The sequence below is a fragment of the Styela clava genome, chromosome 3 (genome assembly GCF_964204865.1).
Source record: "Styela clava chromosome 3, kaStyClav1.hap1.2, whole genome shotgun sequence".
Classification (NCBI taxonomy): domain Eukaryota; kingdom Metazoa; phylum Chordata; class Ascidiacea; order Stolidobranchia; family Styelidae; genus Styela; species Styela clava.
This window is the reverse complement of record NC_135252.1, coordinates 25,538,754-25,558,017: the sequence shown is the minus strand read 5'-3', so window position 1 is coordinate 25,558,017 and position 19,264 is coordinate 25,538,754. Positions and strand designations below refer to the sequence as shown.

The 19,264-nt window shown below is 37.6% G+C and overlaps 1 protein-coding gene across 1 annotated transcript; it reads right to left on the bottom strand.

The window, feature by feature from the left end:
* Positions 1–1,061: 1,061 nt before the first annotated feature.
* On the bottom strand, positions 1,062–15,221 carry LOC120342908 (uncharacterized). Its single transcript, XM_039411957.2, has 12 exons — positions 15,004–15,221; positions 9,585–9,643; positions 9,384–9,423; positions 8,946–9,086; positions 7,361–7,546; positions 6,617–6,718; positions 5,751–5,889; positions 4,935–5,019; positions 4,399–4,480; positions 3,984–4,157; positions 2,636–2,844; positions 1,062–2,037 (listed from the first exon to the last, which is right to left on the bottom strand). The coding sequence occupies exons 1-12, from the start codon at positions 15,071–15,073 to the stop codon at positions 1,837–1,839; spliced, it is 1,488 nt and encodes a 495-aa protein (XP_039267891.2). The 5' UTR covers positions 15,074–15,221; the 3' UTR covers positions 1,062–1,836.
* Between the last annotated feature and the right edge of the window lie 4,043 nt (positions 15,222–19,264).

The following is a 19,264-nucleotide window of genomic DNA, read 5'->3' as shown; positions in this document are numbered from 1 at the left end:
GCAACGATATGAAAAAGTCTGATCGATCTTTAATGATTGATTTCAATCCAAAAACCATTGCACCTTTTGGTTGAGATATGGGAGGCAGGTTTTTCAGCTCTTACTAATATGATGACAAAATACAGGTTAAGACTTGCCGTAGAGTCGGACCTACGAGTTTGCTTGTCATAAATTGTCCGCAACCTCATCCTTCTCATTAATGTACTTTGTGTTAAAATGGAAGGTTATTCCTTCTCGTTATGCACAAAAATTGATAAGGATGGGGTTCCTTCAAAACATAGACTGGTAACAAGACGAGAGGCCGTGGTTCGACATATGATTAAGCCGTCTTATAGGATTTTCTCTCTCCCGGAAATATTATGTAAATCATATCCGAATCTCCTCGTGAATCTTCGAGTTGGCTTGTTATAAATTGTCCGCAACCTCATCCTTCTCATTAATGTACTTTGTGTTAAAATGGAAGGTTATTCCTTCTCGTTATGCACAAAAATTGATAAGGATGGGGTTCCTTCAAAACATAGACTGGTAACAGGACGAGAGGCCGTGGTTCGACATATGATTAAGCCGTCTTATAGGATTTTCTCTCTCCCGGAAATATTATGTAAATCATATCCGAATCTTCTCGTGAATCTGCGATATTTTCTCACTCTTATACGATCTCGTCCCATTAGAATTGGGTAAACTTTTCAAAACATTGTGGCCTCTAGATGGAGATATGGATCAATATGCTAATAGGTACTTGCCACCATGATTAGATAAAAATATATCGCCAATCCATTCCATATTTCCAGTGGGTAGTGATGGTGAATAAATATGATTTAATTCTTCTCTGGGTCGCTAACTCATAACTTTTTTCTGTGTTTGAATGTAATTTGCGCTTTTACGCGAAGTTCTCGATAATAGATGTTTAGACAGAGTCGCACTCAACAAGCGGTTAACGGTACTGTTAACACCCTTTTATCTTTCTAGACAATCAGAGACACTGATAATATTGAAAGAACCAGAATATTTTTTGTCTGACCAAACCAACCCGATTTATTATCACTCTACGTTTTGCAAGACAATTTTATTCACACAAAGTAGCAAATAATACTTTCTGCACTGAAAGTTCGAATTATTTTTCCTGAATTTCATTTGTTAAGTTCAGTTCGTGAAAAATAATTTGAACTTATATTGACAAAAAATTTTGAAATGATAAAATTCAGAAACACATCTAAAAAACAAAATAGCAAAGTTGATGAAAAAATTGTATATCACAATAATTCACATACAAGAAAAAGGAAGAGCGAAAAAAAAATGAAATTTCTTGCTATGTTTGAGTTACAAAATATAAAACTTATTTATTTTAGAAGACAATACAATGCTGTTATTGATTTTGTTAAATTTTTAACATTTTGTTCAAGTGACAGTGAAATTTCAAATTATTTTTCAGCTTTTTTAACTATCAATATAATTCGAAACTTCCTTATAAATTCAAAAAGCCTCATCATCGTGACGTTTTAAAGGCATTCATCAAATAAAAGTATCGATAAATTATACAAATTATACGAATTATAAGTAGTTACCCTACACCTCAACTGAATCCAATATGAGGGTTATATACCGCATGCCGGTTTTATTTACTTCATATGCTCGTTCAACTGTTGGCCGTGGACATAGTAAGTTCGGGTGTACATTAGGCTGCAAGCGGGGCTAATGAATAATTGGGAATACAAGAGCATTGGCTTGTTCAATTGTGGAAATAGTATTTTTGATTAAGTTACCAGGGTGAATAACAAATACTCTTAACTCAAGTATTTATACAGGTTTCGATTATGAATTATTCAATGGACAGAGTTATAATTCATTTTCACAGATGGCTCCGAAATATCCATAGGTAGGGGCATAATTATAAATCCCTTGATATTTGTATTCCGGTTTTTGATGGACACGAACAGCAACAGTTGTCCACGATTCTTGGGAAATCGGATAATCAGAACGCCAAACCTCAGTTGGCAGAGACATAGCTTGGCCTGTCGTTGAATACAGCTGACTGTTCTGTTGAAATATAAAATATATTATGAGAAATATAATAAATGACAGTCTGAGAATATAGTTGAGTATGGTTGAACCAGTAATCCTTGACATATGATCTGACATAGCAAAACAAACTTATTTGGTTTCTAGTAAGAAACTGAATGAAGCGTGACGTGATTATTCTGCTCAGTCACACCTCAGTGATTACCGTTGGAGGATGATAATTGAATGAAATGGACACTTAAATCAAATTAGTTTGGATTAGTCTTCTCTGACTTAATATCAGAGCTGTAAAGTTGAAGCGTTCCACTGGTGTTGGAGCAAATTTTGAATTTCCCGGAAACATTACATGAAAACGAAAGTTTGTGGTTGAATTTTTGATAAAACTGAAAAACGACGTCAAACGAATTTTTTAAATCCGATATGAAATTTTAATTTAATATCAGTCTGGTGTAGTCAATGATATAAATGGCTCAATTTGAACTTCTTTATGAAGCTTTATTGGTGCAATCTCAAGATAAAATGTAATAACACATGATAATGCAGACACAATATCGCCCATATTTTATAATGATTTCATGTATGGCGACATAAGCAGCATGATTCAGACTTGACTTACCTTGTAACTCATTCCCGTACAAACATAAATCAATGACTCTCCATCAGGAATCATTGATCGTAAATAATCTCGAACCAGATTGAAGTGTGTGACGTCATAAATGTTAGCAAGTTTGTTTTTGCAAAGAGATTTAGCGACGCTGAATGTGACGTTTTTCACGTCATAAACGATCGCTCGAAAACACTTCGAATTATAGACAACACCGCATTCTGAAAAAAAAATAACAGTCAAAAAATGTGAAGTCAGATATTTATAAAACAATTATAAAGGAGATTAAATAATTTTACGTTTCAACTAATAACCTTCATTCATTTTTTAGTTTATTACCATAATATAAATGTGAGCACTCACAAATAAAGTTCTCTGAGCAAATTACGATCAACCACTGAACTGTTAAAGCTATTGAAATATAAAAGTGAGATTTGCGCTGGTTAATACAAACCGGTGGGACTTGAGGTTAATTACGATCAGAATAAAGCTATAACATATTGAATTTTGGATAACTAGGTTTAATAATAAAAACTTTTTGTTTCAACGACACGAGTTCATAGACAACCGACATGATCGCCAGTGGATGCCACGATTAATCAACAGTTTCAGTGGTTTCCTGCAATGTTTATTCGCATTCAATGTGTAAAATCCTCCCGGAAATTTTAGAAATAATAGCTTGTTGCCAATCTGTGATTGTTTATGCTTAGCCTTGTTCTAAGTAAAGGAAGGGTTGAAACAATAGTCCTTCATCTATCTTTGGTTGCTTCTGTAGAGCCTTGTTCAGAGAGAATGTGTCAAAACTGCCGATAATACCAGCATCTGCTAACACATTGGTTCTCAAACTGGATTCCGCGGTCACTGAGGGGTCCGTGAAGCAATTTTAACCTCGGAACAGAAGCACATTGTCTCAAGTAAATTTAGACGTCGTGTTTTTACATTGTGTCTACAAAGCACGACACGTAACAAACGTTGATGAACGTGGCAAGTACCCTAAATCAGAGTGTATTGTTTATGGAAGGCGTGTGCATCTGATTGTAAACTTTCCCGGGTTAATTTAATAATGCCCCCACTCGCGAGACACATACGACCCGAGTTCAAAAGAGAGTACACGCTGAATTTAATTTTTAGGCGAAAGAAACGAAGGCAACAGGGCCTGAGTAATGGAGAGTGAACTGGAAAAAGTCTGGCGTCGAATCTACGCGCTAGCAGCAAGAATAAATACGGTTACGATAGGGATGGATATATGGCCCATTTCGCTATTTGAATGGCATCCTTCATAGTGGGCTTTTAGGCTGCCATACGGACTTCAGGTTAGAAACGAAAATTGAATGATCTTAATTCCTAAAAAATATCTTACTTGTGCACGCTGGTGTTGTGGACCATGAACCGTCAGCCTTGCATGTTCCCATGTGTTCCCCTTCCAAAATGGAATCATTGCTGCAAGAGTAACTGACCTCCTGATCCTTACTGTACAATTCTTGCTCAGGAGAAATTGTTGCATTCTCTAGATTTCGCTTCGTACATGGTGTAGCTGCAAGAAAACAGATGATCAAAAAGTTTAACTTAACTTGCCGATTATTTGCTTGTGATGATTATAAATTTGTGAAATTTTTCTCCACTGTGAACAAGGCTTTGTGAAAGCAGACTCTGATACAACAACATTGTCTAGCCCAATTTATAAACCTGATTGAAATGGGGTGTGAGAAGAACGGAGAGATCTTTCAAATCTTCCACAACTTTGCCATTGACTGAATAAATCTTGATGTACTTACCTAGACCATAACATTCGGAAGAGTTCAAAGTTGTTATGTTGTCTAACTCTACATTCCCGGATGCCACAAGCTCAAGTTGGACCTGAATGAAATAAAAAAGATTGAAGTTTGAGCAGGGCTGCGAGGTAGAGTCTAGAGTGGAAGCTGAGAATGTTTTCATTGATAAGTCGGAATTAGACTTTCCAACTACGATGTCAGCAACATTTTTTTTGTTTGAACCAGAGTTGGGTAATTATATTCAAAACATTTGTCAATTCGGAGTCATTTCCGGAATGGAACAGAATTGCGAGTGATATCTCTAAATTCATACATGCGGATTGGAAAGATGATAACCCGGCTAATCTGTGTTCCCAGTTTGTAAATGGATTCTAGAGAAACTCCAATAATGCAAAAAAATGATCACAACCCTCTGTACGCTGATGAAGCAAGAGCTCGCCCTACAATCTCCTATAAAACTTTTGCATAATGTGAGATGGGATCCACTTTCAAAACCTTTACGATTTCTAAAGATTTTCGCTAACAAATGTGTTGCAAACCTCGGTATCTGCAGAGTTTATTTTCTTTAAAATGAATTTCTCGGTCTTCCAGGTAGTCGAAGCAGAAAACGGCCAGATTGCTTCCCTAAAAATTACAAAACATATCATTGCTGTCTTTACATAGTGAGAATTCAAAAATAAATCAAAATTAGGTATATTCTGCGTTTTAAAGACCCTCATTTGTATGAAATATATTATTTAGTTCTTCTCCCAAGCGAATCAACATTAACTGCCTCAAGTCTCCCGCCAATCAGTATTTACTAGTGTGAGATGCACCGCTATAGTTATTTAAAGTTTCGGCAACTCTGCACATTAGAGTGGTTGCTAGTAACTTTGTTCACAGATGATACTCCGAGCAATTTTTCTCTTTTTAATAATCTAAAACAGGGGTGTGCAAAGGGCTATATACAAATAACTGGATGAAGCCGCGGGTCGCAACTTTATTTAACATAGGCTTTGCGTGACAACACGACATGCGTTGTTCATAGAAAAAAAATTGAACCAAGGTATAGGTTTTGAAACACAAAGGGATTGGAATTACTCGCACGTATCAGATTGAACTAAAATAAAAATTTGTTCGGAATGCCGCACAAAACTGGCACTTCTCCGCGGAAGCACAATTTTTTTTTTTTTGTTGGTCTCATTTTGCCGCTGACGGCCGGTTGCACACCCTAAAAACATTGAATTTCAATTTCCGTTATTGGTTAATAATAATAATAGTTCTTTACTGTATGGTGGCTGCCAAAACAAAGCTTGCTTTGGAGTGAAAGCGGCAAATAGTCGGGCAAAATATTAAATGCAGTGTTAGCTACTCACGTTACAGTTCCATTGTTAGCTTTGGCCACCAGTTCTCCATCAGATGTCCCTTTTATGGCGACACTCATGCATACTTCCTCGTTGTCAGCCAAAGCCTTGGGTAAGGACCTGATTGTACCAGTACCAGCAAGAACATGACCTTGGATGAATTAGAATAAAAAATGTGAGGGTATCTGATTTAAGTATTCTAGAATAGTAATTTATTCCTAATTTTGTATATATATTGAGAAGTTACAAGCACTCACTCTGTGTGGTATGAGAGAGTCATGTTAAAAAAATTACCAGCTCTCACCTAAAAGTAAAGTGACAGGCACTCCCTCAGAATTAGAGGAGATTCAACTTTGAGCAAATTTATGGGCACTCACTCAAAATTAAAGGAGACTCGTCTTGAACCAAGTTATGGAAACTCACCTAAAAAGGAGACTCATCTCATGAAAAAGAAAGGGGGGACTCATTTGTAAGCCAAGATACATGCACTCACTCTGAAGTGAAAGTGACTAATTTGTAAGCAAAGTTACAGGCACTCACTCAAAATTGAAGGAGACTTTTCTCTGTACAAAGTTACATGCACTCATTGAAAAAGAAAAGTGACTCATTTGTAGGCGAGGTTACAAGAACTCACTTTAAAATAAAGGTGACTCATTTATGAGCAAAGTTACGAGCACTCACTCGAACGTAAAGTATATTTATCTTTGAGCAACGTTACGAGAACTCACACACAAGTAAAAGTGACTCATTTGTAAGCAAAGTTACAGGCACTCACTCAGAAGTAAGGGTGACTCATTTGTAAGCAAAATCACAGTCACTCACTTAGAAATAAAGGTGACTGACTCATTTGTATGCGTTAAAAAATATAGAAACAATACCTGTAAAGTCTTTAACTCTGTATTCTCTCTGAAATGTTCCATTAACTCTGGTGTAGCCGCATGTTGGGTTGATTGAAGACTCAAAATCACATGTGAAAACATCTGAATTACACAAAAAAACTTTTGTAGAGTCAGAGTCTCGTATTCTGGCCTAAACTGAATAATATTTTACTCTGAATAGGACTGTAAAGTCGGATGAAGTTCACAATCGACATCGAGTTGAAACAATTTTTACATCAACTCAGCTTTGAAGTCCAATGATAATCGAATGTCGGAATGTCATACTTTCAATGGTGACAAATCAAAATTATCAATTGAAACTGAAGAAGCATATTTGCTGAACAGTCTATTTAGAAAGGCTTGCATGAATTGGACTTTAAATGTAAATTTCTTTCTAAATTAATGTCGGGGTTCAATTAGGAGTTAGCTCATATTTCAAGATGAGATTTTTAGTATTATCACATGAGACAGGGTAGCCAATGGGACCTTTAAAACATAAAGCGAACCCCACCAGTGGTTTCGAAACCAGGAAATGTTGGATTTAGAAATAGTTAACTAAAAATTTGTTTCAGATACATGAACCAGATGATGAGGAAGCCGTAAACAACCAGCGGTGACGTTAACCACTGTATGATTGCGAGGAGTCGAGCAATCCTCTCGTACATAATTATTCTTTATTGGACACCGAACACTTCGAAGTTAGGAAAATTATCCCAGAATACACAGCGCTATGTCAACACTTACCTACGCAAGTCGCCACTTCCCCCCAGGTTCCTTTTTCATTGCATTTTCCTATGTTTGATCCTTGAAGAACGTATCCAGCATTGCATGAATATCTGATAGTCTGACCAAACTCGAAGTCAGGTGCGGTCGTAGTGTCTACAGTCCCGTTGTCTGGAGCTTTAGGTGCTGGGCAGGTAAGTACTGTAACTAAACATTGAAACAGTTATTAGGTGCAGATCAGACTTTTCAACAAATTTTATTTTCACTTTCTTAACTACAAACCAGAATTCTGAACGGGGTGGGCAAGGTCTTTGGGCCAGGGGCCAAAAATTTTGCCCAATTAGTGTGGCAGGCCATGCATGTGTAACATGCATGCGAACAATATTTACAATGTTACAAAAGCAAAAATTGGAAAACAATAAGCCCCGTGTCAAAACTAAATTTAACCGTAATCTCAACAAATTCCTTGAGTTAATATAACTAAAACATCAAAACTTGGTTTTATATTGATTGTGGCAGCATCAGGCGGGCCAGATTAAATTACCCAACAGGCCGGATTTTCCCTGCGGGCCGTAGTATGCCCATGTCATATGGAGAGCCTGGATGAGAAAAACTACAACACGTCACAGTTTTTCTTGCGGTCAATCGGCTAATGGATAAAATTGAAAAAATGTGTTACAACTCACTTACATGAAGAAATTATATATATTTTTAAACTTAATTTAAAAAAATTTTAATAGTGTCAGCCACCATTAAACTTGCAGAAATTTTTTTTTTCAGCATTTCTCCCGGGTGAGTAACGGCGATATCTGTGTCTAGTAAGCGTGGCCTAAACATTTTTGCGCCGTGATATAGTGCAGAGTAAAATTTCCTCAAGATGACGCCAATGAGCGTTGCCTTGCATTTAGGCTGTTGAATTCTATCGTTTCGGCGTGCGACTCGAGAAATCGGGTGCTGGTATAGTTTAGTACCACACACACTTCATAACCGTATCATAACCATTTGGGCATGTGGTATTCCTCACCACCACTTAAATACGCCATCCTAAAAAGATCCTCCAAGATATACGGAAGTTTTTGCAAGATTTTTTTTGGAGTACGTAGTCAGATGAGAGTCAGCAATAAAGCATGACATAATGGTTATGCCACGCCGCTAGCAGTACGTGTAGTGCTAAACTATACCAGACACCGATTTCTCGAGTTGCACGTCGAAACAACAGCACCAAAGGGCATAAAGAGCGGCAACGCTCAGACTATGGACGTCATGTTGAGGCAATGTTATTCTGTTCTATATCAAGGCGCCTTGTGGGGATAAAGAAAGTCATTTTTACAAGAATAATATTTTTTGAACAGGTTGATATTTTGTAATCAAACAGATACATTCAGTGTTTTTATGATTCGTTTTCACATTGCACTCCAAATAAGGTGCCAGACAAAACAATTACCAATACATAAGGATCTACTTTTCTGTGAAGTATCGCAATTATTCGCATGCTGGGGAATTCCTTATTAAGATAATTGCCTTTTCACCAATTACTATGACTGAAAAGGACTTTTCAGATATATATTCTAAAGCATGCAATACCAAAAAACATAGATTTTCTTACCCTGGGGCGTGGTCGTTTCTTTGCGGTCGTTTCTTCTTACACCTACAACAGAGGGTGGCACGGAGTTCGTCTTTAATTTTTCCATAGTCTTTTTTAATTGATAGAACTTAGTTTTCATCCCGTCTAATTGTTCCGTTAAAGCTGCGAAAAATAAAAAAAAACATAATTTAAATTGAGCCCTCAGTTTTACAATCCGTAATCAGTGGATTTTTGTTAGAAGATATGCCCCCCTTTCTCGATTAAAAATAAGAATATGAGATGATTATTGCTAAACTACACGTCATGATGTGATCGTTGAAATGACGAATTAAAAATATAAAATAATTTGAATTTTACTAATGAAACGATTGCTTGGGGGCGTGTTTGTTATCAGACTGTTTGACAAAGATGAAAACACAGCAAACGTATTTGGAAGGAAATTATATTGTGGGCACGAACCTTCCAAAGCCTTCTCTTCTTCTTTCGTGCACTGTCCATTCTGAAATAGAACAAGAGAAAAATGTTTGCATATATTGATTTGAAGGTTGCACATCGCTAAAGTAAGGCCTTAGCTTAGAAAGTGTTCTCCGTGAAAAAGTGTTCTCATGGATTAAAGTGAAATAAATACCACCAATATGAAACTACTACTAAAGCTCTCACCGTAATTTCTCTCCAAGTAAGTTGATCGTCGCAAACCATAGGCGTCCAGCATTGCTCTCCTGTTAGAAATGAATTAAAATTAGAGATCGAGCGAATTGTTCATTTTGAAATAAGTTTATAACAGATAAACGAAAGTTATGTCACTGAACTTTTTTCATAACGAGACTATTTCAGTACCTATTTCCTTAAGTCGTGCATTCACTCATTCCATATTCAATTTCATACTGCTACCCACGTCATGCGAACGCACTATTTTCCTCGATGATGATTGGTCGAATCAAATTTGAATTATTACGCCCACCATTGGGGAACCTGATAATGTTTAGCGGTTGTACGGAAATATTGACAAAGTTGGAACGTTTTTCTTATGGATACAGTTTTGATGGATTTGGGGTTAGGGTTAGGGTTTAAGTAGATATAATTCCGCATGATCAATTAAAATCTGGTACATTAATTTGTGAATATACCGTTAATACTGATTACTAAATACTGAAAAGCGCTATAAAACCATGGCAAGAGCTGCCGCGGTTCGTTCGTGGCAGGAGCTGCCATGAAGTGGTAAGAACTGCGCCTCGTTGTACGGGAATGGGCAAAGTTCTGATCCATACCGGCGATTTCATTTCTGCTTTCTGAGAATAATTTTAATTTTTCTAGACAACAATAAACTCGGGCGAGTTGAATACCCTATAGTTTGCTGCTTTTATTTATACGCCTTTCTACCCGAACAAGGCTCTGTGCGAGCAGCCGATGAGAGGATCACCCCTTTTCAAACGTTTTGGTTTTAAACTTAAAATATCGTCATATATACCAGGTGTGGCCAACACGTTGATCGCGATCGACCGGTCGATCGCCACGTCTCGAGTCGTCGATCGCGTATGATTTCAAGTGAATTCAATGAAATACCTCAAAAATTGCTCTGAGCCAGTTTCAGGCAGCGCCTGTTGTGTGTTTTGAAACATGAAGATAACAGTACTGTACCAGCACCAAATACGATACAGTATTTGAGTCTGGTCAACCCGATAGAGCCTATTATTACGTGACAAATGAAAGTTTCGCCGCTGCCAAGGTTTCGAAATGATGAATTTATGAGGAATTTTCAACACTTACGACCAAACATTAGTCAGTCTTAGATCTGAGTTGTATGATTCGAATAAATCTTAAATATGATGAAAATGTATTCCAGGTACAGTTACATGATCAAGTTTACAAATTAAATGCGAAATGAAAATGCAAATTTGTGCGGCGATTTCATTAAAAATCACAGAGTCGATCTTATTGGTAGCGGTGGAGTTTTTTGTATGCGTGTGTGCAGTCGTCTGCATATTCAGTAATCGGTTGATTTTGAGTAGGACGTTATCACCGATGAATCGCAAGCTATATTGAAGATTTTGGTCGATCGCAAGCAGGTTTGCCACCCCTGATATATACACTAAAATGTTCAGAAATGAAAAAAGCGAGCAGACACTGACACGTAATTAGCTGCAATATTTTGGTTGGGCATCAAAATTGTTGATTCAGCATTGCTTATTCAGTTTACCACACCCTGGATGAGCTGGTGGGTATAAAATGGAACTCGAGATTTTACCCCGCGAGTGTATATGACCATATTTAAAATTTAGGTTTAAAAACCAAAACGTTCCAAATAAAAAAAATACTCGCGGGCCACCTTCACGTGACGAAATCAGTCGCGGGCCGCAAACGTTTGTACCAAACATTATTACCAGATAAGTCCTGATTTTGGTGTAGGTAATTACATAATACATGAAAGGCGAGTTTATTAACATGAAACCAATCGAATTAATAATTGCTTTCTTATTGGTAGGCTGGCAAATTATTCGAATATTAGAATAGCGGTTCACTATTCGAATATCTGGTAAACGGGGCGTGGACATAACACTCTCGGGCGACCGAATCAAAGAATCAATCATTACACAACACACTTGCGGTTTTTTGGTAACCACGCAAGAAACACACACATCACGTCAAAGTTGAGTGTTATTTGCGTTATAGTGTTTCTATTCATTCATTTTCAGTAGCTATGATACTGCTTTAATGTTTAAATGAGCATAATGTGCGCCAATGTCGCGGCAATATCAAGTTTTAGTGGGCCCTTTCGTAAAATTTGAAACACCAATACATGTATTTAATGAAGTAACATAACGAAGATTTCTGAACGAATAGTCGATATATACTGATTTGTGACTAATCAGTAGCAATGCCATTACGTCAATTTCATCAGAATTATTGAGGAATACGTAGTGACGACATTTTCAAAATCTTATTTAACGCGAACATAACATGAACAAAAGTACAAACATAAAATGACAAGGAGCCCGGGGACCAGTACCCAAGATATTGTTGACTTTTTATTTCACGTTGGCGATAAAGACGATCGAAGCCGACACGGAAGAAAGCAATCAGAATGAAATTAATTTGCAAACTTAGGCTCCAAGTTCATTTCTATGTTTGTGCTCAGAGTTTGTTCCCAATAATCGCACAATATCTTTATAGTTCGTCGAACAAAGTGCACAGTTTTGCGAGAAATAAAAAAATGACGTTTATGCCCACCAGGGTGCAAGACTTGACAACTACGTAATAATAAAAACCGGCATTTGAACGTAGATAGATGACAGGAATAATCACACCAAAATCCTGAAAGATACTTATGTATAGTAAAATGTATGTAAAAATTTAAAAAGTCTGCTTACAAAATTTATAGGGCAGGCCGCAAAAAACACTTCGGCTGGCCGCATGCGGCCCGCGGGTTGGGCAGCCTTGATCCACGGTCAGGGCGGGATTCAGGCGATGAGGGGCCCTAGGCTGCGCTCTTCGTGAGGCTCCTCTTAAACAATGACGTCATATAGACACTGTGACGTCATGAATAAATTGCGTGGCATTTTAGCTACTGAAAAATACGATTTCTAACCGCCCAAGTAGATTGGATAGTAGAGTAAAAATCTCCGGCCGTAATAAAACGTCATCACACCAGAGTTTTTTTAAATTTAAACAAATTCATCATTCTACTGTTTTTAATTTTCAGAACGGTAAATAAATTTGGGACGAGAATTTATTTGATTATTATCAGTCTGATAAAATTCTAAACCAGTTTTATTCTAGAACAATCTTTTACAATTCAAAAACGACTTAAAACAGAATAATAGTTCAAAATTTAATGCCTAGTGCCCTAAGATTTGAGGCCGCAAGACTTCGGCCTACTTTACCTGGTAACATAGCCCTGGTTACGGTACAGCAACGCATTCAATACGTGACAAAATAAACGAGGTATTCGGAGAAAAAAGCTCTCAGTTAAAATGAACAATATTTTTCATATTCCAATTTCAGTTTAACTTTCATCGAGAGACCGAGGTTCGCCTTATTATTACACCGCCATACAGGCTTCCTTTACGCCGGAATAAGTAAATATTCCCCCCTGTACAAATATGCCAGTCCTGAAGCGAGAAAACGGATTTAAATTTTGCCAAATGATTTGTGTTTATTCACAGTTACGGTGTGCCGCCTATATCAGCTAATTTGTCGATTTACGAATACATTTATAAGATGTTAAAATTTGTTGAACTCAACAAATAAAGTGTTTTGTTTTTTTCACCGTATTTTTGCACACTTTTTTCGGTGTGGTTTGGCAAAAAATATTGGAATTTATAAAATAATGTCACCAATACACTGTTACACTAGGAACGTCTAAGTATTGTTAGACTTTCTGGATTCTATACTCAGAAGAGTATGAAGCGTTCATGCCCTTTAAATATCAATGGTCTGATCCTTGTGGTCTTTATATAATTTTTAAATAAATAATTCCTCTGTACAAATCACTAATTTTCATATTTGAAAATCGATGGGGGAGATTTTTAGTATTTATTTTATTTATTGCTTTTGTGAAATCAGCAATTATTATAAGCCGATTAAAAAACAATACTCGCGAAGTATGTGTACCAGGTTAGGGTTAGGGTGTGTTAGCCGAGTGAATATTTTTCTGTGCTGCGTGCTTTTCCTGTTTAAAATTATTATCCATATAAAACGTTATGCATATTTCTTTGTTTAAACCAGAAAACATTCAAGAACAGTATAATATTACATCAAGATATGGACTTGTTGCGACCCTGCTGCGCTAAAAAGCTTGGACCGTAGTGATCTTTCCTAATATTTTGAGCAGACGCAGTGGGATATTGCGCTCAGTGCCAAGTTACTGACGACTTTGTCATTCTAATGTAAATTTATTTTGTTTGAGGTGTCGATCAACTGCAGGGGTATTAATATGATTGAACCGATGGAAAAGAAAAAGCTTGATTAAAATTGTGATTCTACTTTATAGTCCAGATTTCAAAAAGGGTCACTGTCACAATTTTGGATACCTTTTGATAACGAATACCCATCGCTAAGTATTTGAGCAATCAAACTGTTGTCTGTATGTCCAGCAGTGAAATCCTCACTATGAGTTAATTGTGTTTGTGCATGATTTGGGATGTACGTGTTTTTTATGCGAGATGTTTTGTGCGTCCCTTTCTTACGCATAGTGGGTGCCCAGCACTGCATTTCATTACTCTAAGATATTTCAATTTTTGGCCAGCACATTATTTAATAGGTTTTCTGCGTGTGAAATGTTTTTAATTGACCCTTTATGTCTAGAAGCATATTGAGTGCCTGACATTGCAATATATTACGCAAATATATGTTATTCTTTTCTGTTCCGATCATTTTACTTTTTTGCCGGTCCGCGAGTGAATTAAATTTAATTTTACCGGTGCGCCAGGGTAGAAAGGTTGGGAACCAATGCTTTACACAACTCGATGTAGTATATGCGAACAAAATAAGTTCCTATTGGTACACATACTTCTGGAGCGCCGAAAAATCCGCCTACACTAACACTATGTGAATTTTAACACAAACTATTCCAGAATATTATTCATTCACAATTATTCGATGTGCAGCTTTATTTAGAACAGCTTAATTATCTTGCCTAATTTACTGAGGCAAAAGTTTTACGTAATGTAAAAATTAGCAACTGGGTATCAAATATCCAAAGAAAATTAATTATTCTATCGCGTAGAGGTGGGCAAGGTTTTGGGACCAGGGTCTGGTGGGCCATGTAAGTGGGACGAAAAAGTTATATTTTATGAAAAATATTTACAGTGTTACAAAATCAAAAGTGAAAAACAATAGGCCTTGCGTCAAAACTAAATTTAATTGAAATCTCAATAAATTTCTCGAGCAATTTTTAGCTAAAGCATTGAAATTTGGTTTTAGTTGGGTCGTGGCAGAATTAGGCGGACCAGATTGAATAACCCAACGGTCGGATTGGCCCGCGGCCCGCAGTTCGCCCATGTCAGATATAGTGCGCTACCTCAAAAAAAAATCCCAGACAAGCAAGCAAACCCAACAAAGCATGCATGGTTATACTGACCTTTTATCAATAAACAAGCCTCCATCAACAGTATGAGTCCGATGAAACTGTGTCGAATCGGAATCTTCATTTTGAATCCAAGATTTTTGTCAACTTTGCTTCGATGAAAGTAGATTTCCGAACAGCAAAGCTTAGAATGAAGCTTCAGTCTATTCGCGTCGGAATATATCCTATGCAAGCTCACTCACTACTTTACAGCGGAAAGGAAATTGTTGTCTCTCTTTTAAGTTTCAAGAGACGTGTTGCGTCACAAATAGAGTGTTTGGGCTTCTCTCTCTATCTTTATAAAACGATGAGGACGACGTCACTTCCATGCCTGTGGGAGTCATATTTGGTGAAATTCCGGTATATTTTGCGCAATATGGCATATTGACCGCCGCCATGAATTCTACTCTATGAAAATACAGGCCAACATGTCTTGCCGGCTTTCAATATTGCGGGGTTCTTGGCGAAACAGATTCACCTAGAAATGTAGATATAAATATATATATAACCAAAGACTCTGCATTCCTAGCCCCCTCCGAAACTGGATAATTCCTACTTTTTTTTGAGCATTTTTTTTGACTTAATTTTGTTTTTCTTGGGGGCGAGGGCTTGGTACAAAATACTCTGATTTCACGGCACTATTTTCAACTAGCAATAACACTTCGGAGGCCCACCGATCGATATACAGGATTTCGTACGTCGAATATAGTATTTCGGAAGTCGATATGAGATTTCGGAAGTCGATATGAGATTTCGGACGTCGAATATTGGATTGCAGACGTCGAATATAAGATTCTGGACGTCGAATTTAGGAATTTAGACGTTGAATATAGTATTGTGGACGTCGAATATAGCATTTTTGACGTCGAATATAGGATTTTGGACGTCGAATATATGATTTTGGACGTCGAATATAGAATTTTGGTCGTCGAATGTAGGATTTTGGAGGTCGAATATAGGATTTTGGACATTGAATATAGGATTTCGGACGTCGAATATGGGATTTCGGAAGTCGCATACTCGGTTAACCCGCGTCAGAAGGCTAGAATAGACAAATATCAGCGACGCGTCGCCAAATTCCAGTTATTATGAAATAGAGATTTGAACAACCTGGGATTCGCTTCGCGCAAGACTCGTAAAGTAACTTGAAGCATGATTTTGTTAAAATTCAAAGTTAAAAGATAATAAAAAGGAAAAATGACATCATTATTGACTGATTCTTCGAGAAAATCAGTATGCCTTAAAGCGCACTTTAAATCCTTTTACATCTTAAAAATTAATCGTGCGGTTATAAGCCAGTTACACAAATGGGTGCTCCCGTAGTATGTGCACCAAGATAGCGCACAACCTGAACATAGTATGTGTACCAAGTTAGTATGTCAGGTTGTGCGCCATCTTGGTGCACATACTACGGGAGAGGCCACAAATGTATGAATTAGGTAACGCTACTCTCAAAATCAGTATCAGAGCGGGCTAAGTCTCTCACCCAGTGCGACTTATGTATAGAAAAAGACCCATTCCGCCCTTGTTCTTGTTCGGCGTTGTGTGTGTTCATTTCATAGTTGGGCAAGCGATACGAGTCGCTTCAGTTGATCATAACGTTCCATGGCCGTGTGTTAGTGAGCTGAATTTATACTTGTGCCACAGTTGATCTAAGATAAATCAATTAGACTGGATTCAAAATGAATGTATGGAGCTTTGGTCCAGGCCTGGCACTAGATAACATTTATCAAATATGCCTGTGTAGGTATAGTATAGCATATGGTGCTGAGAACTTGACATAATTATCAAACTTCCTGTGCAATTCCCGCTATCGCTCAACTAATTTCCGCTGTATCGTTCATGAGTAACACTATGATTTTAAAGTAACGCATTTTCAATGCATATTCGTGGTTATACGAGCTCATTATCGTTTAAAAAGTCGCGGCAGTTCACGTCAATCATTTACTTTCTGTTCAAACTGCGCAACGCAAATTTAACGCTGAATGTATCAATGAGATATTCTGATTATAATTTTACTCGAAGCCCTTACTATATTTTCCAAAAACTGACATATAACACGAAGAAATGCATTGACATGCCGCGATTTATGGACATAAGACACGTCGGATTTGGCCATGGGGGGTTGAATTTTATTTTAAATTCGCAAAGAGGTAAATTAGGGTATAACAGCTGGAAACTCTTGCTTTAAATTCCGATAACAGCGGACAAAGGCGAGATAGGTTACTGATTATTTTTCGCATTGGTATTTCGTTGGCAATGGTTAGAATGGGAAAAACCTGATGCCAGGGTTATTCTAGTTCAAAACGACAAAAAATTTCAACTTTCGTTTCCTGGAAAGTAATGGTTTGTTGACGTAAATCGTGCAGATATCGTTTGAATTTTTTGATCGAAATAAAGTTAAAAGAGTTTTTATGTCGTTTACTCACTGTTGAATCAGTCAATGATCACACACTCGGGAAATATCCGTGATTATAGTCGTGTTATGAAACGCGGTCTTTCCCTGATCACTGCGCTTCATCAACAGCTAGTTGCCATTTAATAGAGGGAGCCGTCATATTAAATAAATACTATGAAGTCATTTGTCCTTTTCAATAAATGAGAAATACTGGATGCATTGGAGGTAAACCTGGTAATCTAAGTAAAGTGGAGAACCGCTGCTATAAAGTGATATCGGGTTCGGGTTAAATTCGCCCTAAAATCATCACAAGGTAGATTTCCCACAAAAATATTGTTCGCGTGTGTTTGATACATGGGTGGGCAAATTACGGCCCGCGGGCCGCCGAAGTGTTTTATCCGGCCCCATTGTGTTTCTGTTAAAATTACATCTATAATTTTTTGAATATAAATTTACATTGAGAATGGGCGCGGCGGTGTGGCTCAACGGGCTAAGCGTTAGGAATACGCTCGCCACCGCACCTCTAATTACTCTGCATGGGTTCGCAGGTTCGAATCCCATGCAGGGATGGTTATGTGCGAGAGGATTGCTGAACTCCTCGCCGTCGTTGGGTGGTTCACGTAACCGCTGGTCGGTTACGGCTTCCACCACCACCAAGTCCATGCTTCCGAAAACAAACAATATAACTAATCCCATACCCGACTTGGAATGGTAACCGGACGAGAGGCCGTGGTTCGCCATATGGATAAGCCGTCTTATCGGCTTTCCTCTCCCCCGGGATAAATATGTAAATCCTATCCTATCCTATCCTATATCGATGAAAATTACGTCATAATAATCCCCGATTGTTGCATTGTGCTCATTATATAAAATTATAAACGTTAGCCTAGCTGTTGTATATAAAATGTTTTTATTCATAGTTTTTCTTATCTAGTTTTCAGCTTTTGGCCCAGTAACTAGGTCCATTATTTGTAACTGGCCCATCCGGAAAAATAATTGCTCACACCTGGACGTCAGCCAATCAAATTTGAAAACGGGGTACCGAATGACGTGGCGATATCTCTGACATACCACGAATATTCAAAAATATAGAAAAAACTTTATTCCAACTTTTAGAATCCATGCTCTTAACTCATGTTAGCAGTTAACAAAAAAGTCAATTTACTACACAGCTCATTGTTAGAATTGTCTTTGTCACTGTTAAAGCGTTCGACCTAATATATATTATACTAAGCTTGTCCGGGTCTTTCGCTCCTAACAAGGCACTGTACAGCTAACGATATTTATTGAGTTACAATTATTTGATCAATCTTCCTAGTTCGGCATTGTCGAACCAATTTATTACACCATGGGTGAGGTGGGCCAGGGGCGTGTCAAACTTTCTGCTGCCCGGGGGGCGAGTTTCTGGTAATGATGGCCCTTATATCTAACTTTAAAACTAATTTGTGAGATTATTCGGAGTTTTGCTTGCTTCGCAATTCGCATGAATTAACAGACGTAGTGTAATCTGCAACAATTGACACTGTCTATTGCGTTATCTTTGAGTTCGACAGCAATGCAGTAAGACGTGAGCGAAACTAAAACGATGGCTCGTAGACAGTATCCTAAGCAAAGAAATGGGGAGTGCATCATCTAATATTGCATAAATCGTTGTGGCTCTCTCCATTCGCGTAGTTTATTTTGAATCTGTTGTTATTTTTATAATTGTGTAAAATTATATTTACGTGTAGCGAATGTGGAATGCAGTGGTGGCGCGTCAATAGCGCCAACCGGGGCAATGCCCCGGTTGTTTTTTCGGTATAATAAAAAATATTCGAAAAATACTTCAATATCGGTTGCACAGACTGTCTACACTAGCCATATTCTCCCGACATGGCT